Source organism: Cuculus canorus, chromosome 4, assembly GCF_017976375.1.
Source record: "Cuculus canorus isolate bCucCan1 chromosome 4, bCucCan1.pri, whole genome shotgun sequence".
NCBI classification, from domain to species: domain Eukaryota; kingdom Metazoa; phylum Chordata; class Aves; order Cuculiformes; family Cuculidae; genus Cuculus; species Cuculus canorus.
Genome location: NC_071404.1, coordinates 11,312,110 through 11,326,915, shown reverse-complemented (window position 1 = coordinate 11,326,915; position 14,806 = coordinate 11,312,110). Strand labels below are relative to the sequence as shown.

At 41.6% G+C, this 14,806-nt stretch overlaps 1 protein-coding gene across 1 annotated transcript in view; it reads right to left on the bottom strand.

Annotated features, from left to right (window-relative positions):
• Positions 1-14,285, bottom strand: part of HGFAC (HGF activator) — a 43,771-nt gene extending 29,486 nt beyond the window's left edge. The window contains exons 1-5 of the mRNA XM_009564643.2: positions 14,074-14,285; positions 12,453-12,507; positions 10,492-10,588; positions 5,021-5,094; positions 84-197 (exon numbers count right to left, since the gene is read on the bottom strand). Coding sequence (XP_009562938.2) covers positions 84-197; positions 5,021-5,094; positions 10,492-10,588; positions 12,453-12,507; positions 14,074-14,139 — 406 coding nt within the window. The 5' untranslated portion in view covers positions 14,140-14,285. The remainder of the gene's footprint in view (positions 1-83; positions 198-5,020; positions 5,095-10,491; positions 10,589-12,452; positions 12,508-14,073) is intronic.
• Between the last annotated feature and the right edge of the window lie 521 nt (positions 14,286-14,806).

Here is a 14,806-nt window from a genome sequence, read left to right as displayed (position 1 = left end):
TACCTTTTCATTAAGAAAACATTAGCAAACTCTGCTTACTGCTCATTCTTTATATTATAACACTCATGGAAGAAGATACTTACTCATCCCACAGTCCTCGCCTGTGAATTCCTCAGGACAGGTACAATGGTACATCTTATGGCCATGAGCGAGAGAACAGGTCCCTCCATTCTGGCAAGGGTCGCTTGTGCAGTGATCTAAACAGGTCAATAATAAGTTGCTGTTAATACATGCTGGATAAGTTGTGCTTTTTTTTGTTAGGCATCAGCTTGATTACATGGACCGTTTTTGTTCTACGCTCAATGGTTTTAATATCAGCCATTAACCTAAATCAGTGTTCACCCAACCAATTCACATGGTTTCTGTTTCAAGCTGCAGAGCTTATTTTTATCCACCTTTTCAAAACTATATAGGAAATCACTGAGCTGGACTTTCTCTCTCAGAGTAATTTATCCAAAGGCGGTAGGTTCCAGCAGGTATGAAGTAACCAGAGCTGCCACTGTGGTGAGGAAGAAGATGGGGCAAATGCCCACAAGATGGAGCTGTGCCTTTACACTGGGGAGGGAGGCAGCATCTCTGCCTCTGCCCTGCATGATTCGTGTTTCAACACCAACGACCGGGCTTCTACAGCTCTCAGATTACACAAAGGACAACCCTCGACAGAAGAAATTGCTGTGGATTTTTTTATTTTGTCTAAAATTAATTAATGGACAGCTAAAACAAAGAGAAAAAATGCTAAGCATGGAAAAAAAGGAAGAAAAAAACCCCAACATTGAAGAAAAACAAGGGCTCGTCCAAGTAAATCAGACCAAGCAGGATTAAACTGGGCTAATCTAATGTAGTCAGCTTTTTAAGAAATTTTCTAAATCATAGGAAAATAGGGTGGGAGAAGAGGGAGAGTGTCAGGACACTTTTCTCATCCTTGTGATGGAAGTTTTTCTTAGCAATGTGCAGTACAAAATGTGTAAGAGTCTTGCTGACCAGTCCCTGTTCCTGATATCAGGCAGTGTTGAGGGGTACATCTCCCCTGACGTCAATTGTGATCATGTTTTATACCCACTTTTGAGCTGGCCCAACAGTTTGAATGCATTCACATCCTTTTTTAATGCTAATCAAACTCTGCCAGGACAACTGTAGATTTACTCAATCCAGGTGCTCCTTCAGCTGTCGTGTGTGGTCCTAAGCATGGGATGTAACATACAGAAACACAGATGCACACATACAGAGTTAGAGTGAAGCACAAAAGGCATATCCTGAGTTTTGCTACAGCGGTAAATGTAAAGATTCAACTGCACAGATCAAAATATTTACTTCAGAATAGAGTGGTGTAATTGATATCAGATAGCAGGTCTGGGTGTATTCACTGTTAGTTTCATTCCAGGATAACATCAAGGGAAAGCAAGTGGTGTTCTGACTGTTCCTGCAGGTAGATAGTTGTGATCTCCAGACCATCTGCTGGTACAGTGGTATTCGAGTCATTTTCTGTACCCTTGCTAAATCTGCAAAGAGCACTTCCAGTCCTCCGTTACTTTACCAGTCAGATTCCCTCACTGTGTCCCACCCGATAACTCAGCCTGACTTCTCCAGTATATTCTGCATCCCTCCACACCTTCCATGGAGTCCAGTGGAGACACAGTTCCCTGCAGGGAATCCTGCCCACTCTTAACTAGCCATTAACTGGGGAGTGCCAAGTCATTGACAGCATAGCCAGCATCTAAAGCCATCCAGCAGTATCTCCGCATCCTTACAGGAAAAACACTGCGTACTTACTAGTAATCATCTTGACTTCGGCTTCACCTTTCCGAGACTCTGCTGAACGAGCAGTAGCCTTGTCTTGCCTTTCTGTCCATATCCTGGCACAGAGGCTTCCTGTTTCTGCCACCCACCTTTCTCAGAACTAGGACTGCTCTTCCCCAGACCCCTTCTTGGGATGATGCCTCTTCCTCCTGCCTGTGTAACCCACACTGCTCTACTTCTTCTTTCTATATCAGTCTAAATGGCTCTTAAAAACCCTCACTGTCTGGTGTTTTTCTCCCAAGTCTGGGCCTCCCTGAGGTTTTGGCCACTTGGCCAAGACTTATAGACATTCTGAGCAGTAGTCCTAACAGACTGCCCAGGATCCAGAAGTCCCACACGCAGGGCCACTGTACTTTTCTGCATATTTTTGTACATGTATAAGAACTACACACAGCCCAGTTGGCCCATAGGAATGAAGGAGTCACATCAGGTAAATACTACATAAAGTATCCACAGAGATCTCCAGGGCAGGAGTGGAGGATCCTCTAGAAACACGAAGACAGCAATAAAGCTCTCACTGACTTCAGGATGGGTTTCAAGAAGCACCTTGAGTGCTATTAGAGTGAGATCTCCCTCCAGCTGAGCCCTCATATCTGAGCTTCAGTACGTCCTGAAGCTAAACACTTTTTGGTTAAACCTTCTCCTGAAACTGGGAGACATATTTTTCTGGATTAATGCCTCCAATACTTCCTTAACTCTAATTTGGAAGCAGCTCAAATGGTTTCACATTGACTCCCCTATGTACACGTGGTATTCTTGGCATGGAGATAGTTTGTGCTTCAGCCTTTGCTTTCAAGCAACTCCTTCCCTATCCCTGTTCACAGACTCCTCACTAATCTCTCGTGTCTAACGGATACTGTCTTACTCCAAAATGTCATTTTTTTTCTGCTTTTCAACTGTCTATAAAGTGGTTAAGATTCCCCCAAAGATTCAATATTTCAGCGGATATTTTTCACAACAAAATCATATATTTCCAACATTTTTAAGATCCATATTAGTCAATTTGACAGCTTCTTTGTTCCTAGCTATCTTCCACAGCAGGTGCACTTCCCTTCTGTTAGCTTGAAATTACCTTTAGCCATTATAACACTCCTTCCTTTCAACCTCACCATAAACCTTTTCTCTTTAAACTATGGCTGGTGATCTGTTAAATCTTTTCCAAGTTCAATTACAGTGCTTGCTGCTTAAAAGAAAATAAGTAGACTTATAAATAAGTAAATAGCTAAAGACTTTTATTTCATTTTATAAAATTCTCAATGCTTTCAGAAATAGCTTTTTCTTTGTAACAGCCAGCAGTGATCTCTCCTAGCTACCTCATCCTTTTTTCTCTTTTCTCTCCACTCTCACACATATAACTTGCTCGTTCTGGAGAAAAAACGGTAGCCAGGGCAAGCCCTCAGTGGTCTTAGGGTACATTGCCAGGGATAACCCTCAAGGAAGGGCAGGCAGGCAGAGTGGCTTTAATTTTGCCAATCACCCTATGCAATGCTGCAGTGGATAACAGGCAAAAATGAGCCAGCAAGACCAAAAAAAGGCTCAGGGACAGCCAGCTTGCTGCAGATGTGGTGTGGAGCAGCTGGCAGGGAAATGGTGATGGCCAAAGTGAGGGACAGACGTGGCACAAGGCACCTCCAAGAAATGCAACACTAGGTTTGGAGATCTGCTTCTTCAGCTACTGGAAAAGCCTCCTTGAGTCAGCTAGCCACCACCGTGACAGTCAGTGTTTCAATGGAGGATTAAAGCAGTCATGAGTTACTGCTTCCAACATTTTATGCTCGAGGAAGGCACTCATGAATAAGGAAGTGCAGTTCTTATAACCTGACTCTTGTAAACATGAACAGTCTCTAAATTCTGTTTGTGTCTGACATACTTGCACTACAAAGGCACATGCATTGCTTGCTTGTTTTGGATTAGATCATTCATCTCTGATCTACTGTTAATCTGTTTTAAAGCCAGGTAGGAAAATAATTTCAAGTTGTTAAGTTTAAAATGATGATGTTATGCACTGCTTAATTTTAGACTCTCAGCATGATTCAGCTAAAATTGGCTTTTCAATCACTCTGGTAGATTGTAATCAGCTGGGCAAAGAGACTCCTGACATGACAGAGAACTTGCTGGGGATGGTGGAAAATGCCCTTCAAGGGAAAGTGGAAAGCAAACATCTAAAGGCATCTGGTCGTATCCTGCAGATTAAACAAGACAGGTCACTTATGAGAGTAGTGAGAATGAGAAAAGACAAACATGATCAGCATTTTGACACAGATACAAAAAAAAAACCTCAGGGACATCAAATCTGATCAGTGCATCTGATCAGTGCAGCACCTGATTCTCAGCTCTCATCTGCCAATATGTAAATTGTGAATTAGCCATATATGTTCCTTCTGAAATGAGATTCTGAAGAACCCAGCTCATGAAACATCAAGTAGAGGAGACAGAGACAGGCAACGGCCAGCTATCAACATGCTGTTGAGGACAGGGATGCACGTTCCCCACCAAACTGCTTGGAACGTGATGCTTTCACCCAGTATGTCAAATAAAACAACTTATAGAGCAGGAAGAGTTTGCCACAGACCTTGTCTTCCCTTTTAGACAGACTTTTGCAGTGAGGTAATTCTAGCACTGGAGTGTGGTGTTCATGTGAAACTATAGCACTTCTCAGCTAAGTAACCCTTTCATTGTCCCTCAGTTCTCCTGCAATAAATGTTTCTTTTGTCTTGTCTTCTCTGATGCAGCCCAGAGCCCAAGGAAGTCTGGTTTTGAAGGTCTGCTCTTTATCCTGAGATCTCAAGGAAGGGCAGCTGGAAGTGATGGCTGTGTGTCGTACAGGGTGTGAAATGTTTCTGTACCTTCCAAAAATTAACTAATCAAATAGACAGAAAATGTAGCTGATTAAATGAGGGGAAAGGCACATCCAAGCCATGGGGAAGGAGAGGACAAACGCCTCTGTACTCTCGGCTCCTGCAGGATCTCAGATTTCCATGTTGGCATAACCATAATTTCTCACCCCTACTTCAAATTAGTCATCAGAGAGTCAATTAAAGACTGTGTGACAGTCCAATGCTATGGTTATCCAGAGTCACAGAGAGATCCCAGAAATAGCTAAGGTGAACGTTTGTTCTGTATACACCAAATAAAAGTAGCACTGAAAGCACCATCCATCCTTACTGCAGGTGGCAAACTAGGAGCCAGATATTTGGAACAAGTTTGTAATGGTTTGTCTTACCCGAGTAGTCTTTGGGCAGTAAAGCACAGTGTCCCCATTTCCTGTCCCGGTCGTAGTTATGTGTTGTTGAACACCTGAAAAGAATTAAAGGTGCAGTTTAAAGCAGTTTTAATGCAGCTTTAAACAACTTGGATGTTTGCACTGGAACTATATGGCCTTCACTCTCTGGCATCCTGGAAATTCATATTTTTTTTTTTTCTAATTTATATGCGTATCATTCAAACTCCTTTAACACCAAAGGAAAAATATGCTTTATTTTGTTAAGGGTGCTCTGCCTCAATTCTCTCAAATTAAAAACAGATTAAGAATAGGATGTGGTGATAGAATCCAAGATCTCCAATGAATCTCCCCCAAAAAAACCCAAACAACCTCCTTTCTATTTCTAAGATTAGAAAATGAAAGACAGAAATAAAAATCAAAACTAAAGCAAATAAGCTATCTCTCCTTCATTCATTACGAAACAAGCAAAGCAGGACCCTACTCATTTTTTATGTCTGTCAGTTATTTTAATAATCTGTGGTGGCAAGAGACTGTCCCCAGGGGGACTTTTTCCTGGCTTTCTGCTGCAAAAGTATTTTGCACTCAGTTCCTTTAAAGTATTTCTATTTTTTACCTTGCCAGACAAAATGAGGAAATAACTGACATGGGGGTGATTTCCAAATGCACAGATAAAACCTCTCTTTTTTGCAGAGCTGCGGGCTGAATCCGGCACACCGTGCCAACCATGGGAATCCTACCAAGACCAGCTTTGACGATTGTTTTATCCATGCATTTTCCTTGCCGTCATCAGTCTGTTGTCTACAAGACTCATAGCACACTAAGCTGCTGTTCTCTGTTTGCAGAAGTAGATGTCTCGGCTTTCCCAAGGCCATACAGGGAGTGTGTGACTCAACCAAGGCTGAACCTTGGAGGTCCACATCCTGTCCCAATGCACCATCCACCAAAACATCCTCCCTTACCAGTTTTAATGCAGCATAATAAATACCAGCTGCCACAAAAAAATGAGTGGCTACACAGCAATGGAAGAAACAGGAATTTGCTTTAACATGCCTGGTAGTCTATTTTTATTATGTGGAGGTTTATCATACCTTGACAAGTTGTGTTATAAAATATTTTTTATCCTAGGATGTCACAAGCTAGACAGAAATTTTATTGTAGAGCATGTCAACCATTTTAGCTGCCCTACTTTGCATCTTAATTACATGCTATGAGGTATTTAAAATGCTTTAATTCCTATGGAGCATTTGAATAGGCCATACATATTAAGTTTGGTGACCTCAATTATATAAGGTGCACAATAAGAAAGGTGCTTGGTAGTCTAGTGCAGATTAGCTTGACACATTCTCAAAGAGGCTGTTTTCTCACAGGCATTATGGCCCGTGTGACTCTACCAGGAATTAATGAGAATTTCTCTGTACTTCTTTGGTGGGAAGTGGATTATGCTTTTTTTAGAGGATGTTACGTATGAGGATTAAGATGAAGATTAGATTAAAAGTCGTTCTCGGTGGTGCACTGTTTGTGTCATTGTTGGTAAAACTCTGACTGAACATTTTGTCTGTACGAGCCATGATGTGTTAGGAGAATCCAAACTTTTCTGACTGACTTAATTATTGATTCAGAAGAGCAATGTTACACTGAGAAGCATGGGAGAGGAAAATGGAAAAGATAAAAACAATTTATATGCAAATCAATACACTCTGGAATCTGTCCAGTAACACCCAAGTTCTACGCAAATGGAGAATTCCATTTTTCCACTTTTAAAAACTTTTTGTCATCAGAGACTTTGACAAAGGCTTCTTCCACAATTCCAGCTTTCCCTAATGCACTGGTTCTCCCACACAACACTCTTTATAACCAATTGTCTTCTTCCCTGTCACCCTGCAGTGACTATGCAGAAGTTGGTCCTCCACTGTGAAGCCAGGCTGCCACCTCAGGGCCAGGCTTCTTGCACAGTCATATAATCCTTTTATATTTCCTGCCACATGTCTCACTGTTCCAGAGAAGCCCAGAGCATCCTCAAAGTTGCTTCACTAGACTCTCTCCTTCTCTTTTTAAAATCTCTTCTTTGTTGAGAGGCTTACCAAAAACATGACATTGTCACAGGATGCTACCTCCAGCAGCCACCCCAAACAAATGGTTCGTTATTTCTTTGTACTACTTGTAAATGAGACCACTCTCTAAATTTGAGATAACAAATGTCTTTACATCATCCTGTCACATAAAATTATTTTTTTTAAAAAAAAGTGAAAAAATAAGGCATGGATACTGAATTAATTACACCAGAAAAGTCCAGTACTAGGGATAGATTTATGCAATGTTTTAAATCCATGTGTGGTAAAACACATGGAAATGGATGGAAAAAATGATGTATACAGATGACGCCTAATATGTAGGCAGGAGATAGAAAGTGGACTGTTTTACCTATTAGGAGCACTGGCAGCCTTAATAATAGGATGTTTTGGAGAGAAAATAAAACCTCATGCCAGCGCCAGACTGGTGGAAGGAAAGAGGTTTTTTGCCGTGCGTGCCTGGAGCTGTCACCGTGTTTGAGACCTGGAGCTTCCCTCAGACTTTTCCAGGTGTTGTCCCAACCACATGAGATGGTAAGAGTTCACCTTGAAACACGAGAGCAAACCACCAGCACCTCCAGCAAAACCTAGAGCCTGGTACTTGTCTCCTGGCTCACCTCCCATGTCATTCTCCTTTCCAGGATTGGCATAGACTCTCCAGCTTGTTATCCAGCTGGCCAAGAAGCCTTCTTTGCACTGTTTTTAGTCTGTGGCCAAAGTATAAAAGCTTCCTGGTTTTGAAGATGATAAGATCCTGCCTTTCCTATACAGACCTAAGCCCACTCTTGCAACCCAGCACAACAGGGAACTGTATATCCAACACTCAAGCACAGGATAAGGGCTTCTCCAAGTTGTGAGTCAACACCTTCCAAGTCACAGCCAAAATCTGAGCCAAAGTCTGTTCCTGCCACTGACCTTGAACAGGATCTTGAGGGATCCCGTAGCACTATGGGTCAGAGGGGCAGGGTGCCCGCAGCATCTCAGCAGCCACAGCTTGTCTGCAGTTTAGACCAACCGCCCCATTGGCTCTCACAGGTGTTGGTTGCACCCTCATTTTGTCTGCCCCTACACTGGTCTGTCTTTCTGGAGGTATTGATGAACTTTAACAGCAGTTCCAGCTACTTTTTCTCTTCAACACAAACAGCAAATTTACATGACATCTTTAGTAGCTAGTTAGAGGCCTCTAAATAGGAATTTATCTGTGAAAACAGATTGTAATTAAAAGGAAATGCAATACAGGATGCTGTTAAAGGAGTTTGTTCTTTAAATACTGCAATTATTTTGTCTTCTTTCCTGTGCTTTCAATAAATATTTATAAAGATACAACTTGTTTGTTGCTCTCAGAGTAAGTAGGGAGAGGTTTCTGTGGTCAGGACTCTGATTTATATTGAAACATTTAATGTTACAGATGGGCAAGGTCATGTCTGATTGCCTTTCACATTTAGCCCTTCAAATTAACACAGTCGCTTTCATAAATGAGGTATCTAGCTTTGTATTAAGATAGTCACTGCTCTTTAATGCTTTCTGCAGCAGTACGATCTTTTCATTTAACTTAATATGATGGGTAGCACACGGGATGTGTCTCATATGTAGTGTGAAAAAACTTGTAATAAAATTAAAGCCCATTGGAGTAGGCTTTGCCTCATACTCTTGAGTCATGCCTGTAGTCCTGCCTTAAAGTATTACTAAAGGACTAAGGAGATGGATTCATTGAATGCATAATCCTTCACTCTCCTGTACTGATCCCTTTGCATTCACCGCCAAAGAAGCAGGTTGCATCTAGCCTCCCATCATCTCCATCCTTACTAGCAGCTCACAGGCAGGCAAGAGCAGGAAGGACACAAGCAGGAAGGACATAGCCCTCACCTGCTGCCTGCCAGGTCTCCTGGCACGAGTTATTAAGCATCAGCCCAGAGAGGGCTAGTGCCAAGTCACACAAAAATGCACAGAGCAGGTTTCCCAATTGCTATTCAGAGCTCTTTCCCCAGCGTCTCTGCGCCTGCAGTCACACGTTAGGTTGCTTTTAGCTAATGCAAGAAGAGTAAACACTGGCCAGAAGGTCATCCATGGGGTGAAATGGCCTGTCAAAATCAAACAGTTCCAGCTGTCCTCCTTCTCATCTTCCCGCTTGTAAATGGCTTTTAAAAAGTCGGAAACAGAAGAGCAAGTTGTCCAAGGTCACTCTAAAGTGTGCTCTAACCTTGGATCCCATCCATTGACAAGTTTTTCTATTTTTTTCCATTTCTGTGGCCTAACTGGCTAAAAACAAATACACAGAGTGTCATGTATTAACAAGATCCATCTTAAGCACGGCATGAAATTAAGTGGGTACAGAGGTGAAACTCCTTGTAGCTACAGCTCATCAAAGACAGAGTTCAAACTGGAAAATTATTCTAGTTCCCTTCCTTCAGCTAAGATATTCTCATATTCTTGTTTCTTTGAGACTTTTCTTATCAGGATTGTATCTATGGATGTGTGGGAAATTCGGGAGTGGTTTCTGTCTTGAAGCTCTGTTTGTGTATGGTTTGTGTTCTTTATATTACAGCAGTACTTACACTTAAAACTGATGTGCCATCAGAAAGATGATACAGATCATGAAAAAATTACACTGTCCGCTGTAAAAAATGAGAGTTCTGCCTTGCATAGATGACTAAAATAAACTCTATAAAGCATTATCTCCACTCTGAAAACATGCAGGTATGTGCCTTTCACATAGCTCATCTGTGCATGTATTTTCACATTACTGGTACCCATACATTCCTTGTTTTGTTGCCTCTGATTTCTGTCAATGTATGTCTGTAAAGTTAGTCTTGTTTACTCCGTGCTTGCTGCAGTAGCATTCCAAGCTGACTGCTCCTACTCCAGTATGAATAATGAATTCTTTTACCAACTTCTGTATATATAAAAGAATAAGCTTTGCCCCAAAAAATGGAGACCTGGCCTTGAACACACTGGTAGAATAAATCATTACCTACCAAGGAGGAATAGTACCTCATCTCATAGTACTGCACTGTCCAAAACCAGCCTGGTGCCAACCTGGATAGAAATCAGAGATGGTAGGGGGAGGGTGTGAACCGTCCTCGAAAATCAAAAGATCTCTGTTGCAGTACAAGTTTGGCCCACACAAATCAATTAATCCTCAACCAAGCGTCACCTGATGCAATTCCAACATGAAGACCAGGCAGAAAACATTTCTGCAGTTCTTGAGCTTGCTGTGCCTGGGACCCCTCCCCTGTGAGCATGAGTCGACTCGGGGAACCATGACTATAGCAGGACAACCGCATAGGTCTCCTTGGTGATGACATCAAACCCAGGTTAATTATTCTAAAACCAAGTTAAAACACTAAAAGGATGACATTTTCATTTGAGTGCTGTCTTCCTTTATGAGAAATGTTAACTTACCATTTCTTTCTGGAAAATAGATTTGATAAACACGAGTGATAAAATCTTCCACCGTACCGGAAAGGAAATTTGCATAAATTTCCATCCTCTGTAAACACTGAAATACAAGAATAAAAACCTCGTCATGCAGCTGAAGTCCAACCCACAGGTATATGTTTTATATGTTACTATATGAAATTATGAAGATAGATATCTTCATGTTTTTCAGCTGTACTTTGGGCTATGTGTCTCTGCAAGTTCGGGTGCGTAAGAAGAGGCTTAAAATCCTACGTAATGAGTGAATCAACACAGATTAATGGGCTCTTCGGTAGAAGAAAGATCTCAGATATTTCCAGCTAAAAATATATTACAATTTCTGGTACAGCAAATGCTAATTATGTTCATTAATTGCAATTATAATTTCTAATTATGTAGTATTGTAATAGCATGTTAAATTGATTTCTGAAGTAGTATCCTTTTAGGCTCCATATCACATTGTAACATCTGTTTAAAACAATTAAAGCACCAGACAGTACAAACCAAAATAGAAACAGTCTGGAGAAAGAAGGTTTTAAAGGATGGAGGATGACAGGTAATTTTGATCATGCCACCTTCCCTTTGAGATAAGCACATTCCTTAGAAGTAGGGAGAAATCAATGGGACTGGTGTCTGAAAAGGGCAAGTTTTATGTTTACCACGTCAGTGATGGAAACTAAGGAAGGATAGTGGGAGTCTAAGGAAGGATAGTGGGAGTCTAGCAGAAAATATCCTTCAAGATGAGACTTGAGAATGAAGGAGACTGAAGATATAAAAAGACAAAGAAAAATTGTCAGAGCTTATTTAACAACTAAACTAAAAGCAATCTCTTTTGAGAGCAGGGAGCATGAATGGGAAGTCAACCACTGCCACAGGAGAGAAACAGGGCATACAACCAAGCTGGCAGCACAGTGCATTTCCATTTCTCAGTGACAATGTGCAACTGCTCCCTGTCCTAAGCTTACCCCTTCCATCGTGACTGGAACTCCTGCACACCCTTGAGATATCTGTTAACCCTCACAACTCAGACTCATGACCTCAAAGGGCTACTGAGGCCAGTTATCAGCATTATGGAAAAAATCCATCCCTGTAGTCCAAATCCTTCCTAACTCTTTGGAATTATCATCATTCTAGCTGCCCTAAACATGCCCTTATCTGTCAAGGTAAAATACCTACTGCTAGCCCCTCTGCTAGCCCTTTTTCAAACCTGGTTTTCATTGTCTGAACTAATTAAGGAAACATTCAGATATTTGCCTTCTCTGTATGATACCTCCTGTTACAGTTAGGAAAGTTGTGAAAGTGCATCCTCATTCAGAAGACATGTCACATCCCAAAGGTCATTAAAGACTGTTCTAAGCTATAAAGGCACTACTAATGCCTGATTCATGTGATCAATAACAGCAAAAGCGCAGGACAACAAAAGCTTTAAAAATTGAATTCTGCAATGCCCACACACAGCCAAGATGCCTGATTGTTTAGGTGCCATCAAATCAAATGCCACCCAGCATACTGCATGGGACTCAAACCCTTCCCCCACAGAAGAAGCCTTCCCCCACAGAGATCAAAGAGTGTGGCAGAAATTGAACCTATACATACAAAGAGCTTATGTACTTTAAAGTCACAGGGGAAGACACAACTCTGATTAAAACAAAGGGAGTTGCACATCTACAGCCACACCATGTAATGAGTGAATATACGCCACCCCAGCTCAGACAAAATAAATTCCATCTGCGTTTTACCATTAATCCACACCTGGAGGAGAATTACCTGAGATTCCTGAGCTAATCCCAAATTCCCCTCTACACAGAAATTAGTATTGGCATAACCATTCCATAATCCTTATTCGTGTTGAAACAAATACAGGCTTACTACTAACACGTACAGCATGGATACGGACAGGCAGATCATTCTTACTGTCATGAAACCTATTGGATTTGACTTTGTACCTTGTGGGCGAGTGAACTCATGTTTTGAGCCTCTTCCTGCCCCAGATTTGTAGTGCTACAAAGAGAAAAAAAAAGATGTGGATTGGAGACACAAATTTACTCTAGGAACTACCTTATATAGAAAAATGTGCTTTCCAGAGTGCCCTGAAATTGTGTTTCTCCCACTGTTTATGCAAAAATCTCATTATCTGCATGTGATTTTTTTCTGGGGCACAGTCTGGTAAAAGAGGGTAGATAAACTGGCTCATGATAAACCTCTGTTGAACCTGAAAAACCCAACCCGACACAAAAAGGGCCACAGCTCTGCTCCATTATATTTTTCTGTTGCCAAGGGACACATGTCCTATTTCTCTCGGCAGGAAGCACATATATGTTCTGGGACCATTTCACAGTTACAAATAATATACCAGCATTTGACATTTCCTGCCATTTAGCTGTATCCCCCAGGGCAATAGTTTAAAAAGCAACCTCTCCTTTATTTGGGTTTGCTGATGGGCGAGCAAAGAGCACTAGGCTTAGCTGATTTTAAGCGGTGGGGAATAAAAAAAAACAGTGATACACATAAAATGTTGCTGCCAACAAAGGTGCTGGCAACTGAACTATAGTATAATAAAAGTATCGCCAAAACGGTCAAGGAAGCATCACATCATGAACACAGAACTGGATAGAGGCCATAATAAGTAAGGGATAAGATGAAGCTGTTGCTAAGATGTGTAGGAAGGGCTTGAACTGTTCTGAGGGAGAAACAGGTTTTGCACTCTACACTGACTCTGCCAGCACTAAGCAGTCTCCAACAGCTTCAGCCAGAGCTGATCTTTTCCTTGGCATCTCTCTGATCCACCTGCAATGTCTAAGGAGGAACTTGTGTACTTCACAGGGACAGTTACATGATAGAATTAGATTATAGTATTACTTAAGTATTTCTGAGATAGTTTTAAACTAGCTAGTGAAATAAGATTAAAAATAAATAAATAAAAGCCACACATAAAGCCACACAAGTAGGGGTTCAGGCTATTAGCTGCACTGCTAGTCCATGGTGGATGCCAGGCCATGGTGCGATTAAAGCAAACTAGCAAGGTCAAATCATCCCAGCCAAGCTTAGCAGTGCTGCAGCTGCCTTGCAGACATACCTTCCAAAAAAAGACATGAAGCACACAATGAAAACACTGGAGGGCATGGCATGAAAATAGGGAAAAGTTTGAAAAGAAGGAGATCGTTACCTAAGCTGACTTGTTCAGTTACCAGTTAGCAGCAAAGTCTGGTGGGGTAGCGCTCTCCTTCCATGCTACTGTGGGTACCTGCTTATGTCAACAAATTTCTGTGATAAATATTCAAAGAATTTCAATTTTTGTGGTCTTTCCCTCACATTCTTCCTCCCTAGCAGTGGATGTAAGCAATTTCTTTAACTGCAGATATGTATAGGACCAGCTATCCTACAGGCTCCCCACCTTAGTCAGCATTGCTGTGAGCCTTCATCTAGCAAATCTCTTTTATTTTTCATTTGAAGTGTTCTTCCTTTCCGTCTGGTCAGCAGCTTCACTCATCCAACCCCAAGGCAACATTGTTCTGCCAGCCTGCACATAGGTGTTCCACCACTCCAAAACAGAAGAGTCAGACTTACCATCCTTGTACAGTCACTGCTCAGAGTCAGAGCCAAGACAACAGCAAAAGAAGCACAGACTTTCATCTTTTCTGTCCTCTCATGAAGGTTTTGTCTGGCAGAGGGAAACTTCCAGGGCTGGTCTTGAAGTAGGGGGGTGAATCAGCAACAAGCTTTCACAGGGAACAGTGGTTTACTTGACTTGAGGGTATTTTAGTTTTCTAAGTAAGCAGAGCTGTTATTGTTGTTAATCATTAATATCTTTGTGGGTAGATGGGAATGGTGTGTAGCAAGATACTCTCCCAAAACCACAAGGAGTGAAGAGTTTACAAAGGGCCTGACCCTCAGACATGATCGCTGGAGTATTCAGCAAGCGTTTCAGAGCACTTCCAGAGGATCCGGTCCAATGTTGCTTGTAATCTACCATGCCAGCATTTCCTGTCTTTCCCTGCAGGAGCTAATTAAAAGTATAGCATAGTAACAAGGAGCTCCAAGCAAGCTCACTCAGTAGATGATAGTACGTTGCAAAATAAGGACCAGATCAATACTGATATCAGACACAAGAATTACTCATTAACAGATAGTTACCTGCCCAGCCATGACTTGCAACACCAGACTTTCAGCAATAAACTGGGAACATTAAAAAGAAGGAAAATAGATGTTACTCTAACATAACATTTAGTGTACCAAAAAGCTCCCTTTTTGCAGCCACCTGAGCAAAGCCATCTCTGTCTTGTCAGTGTTTAGCTGAGAT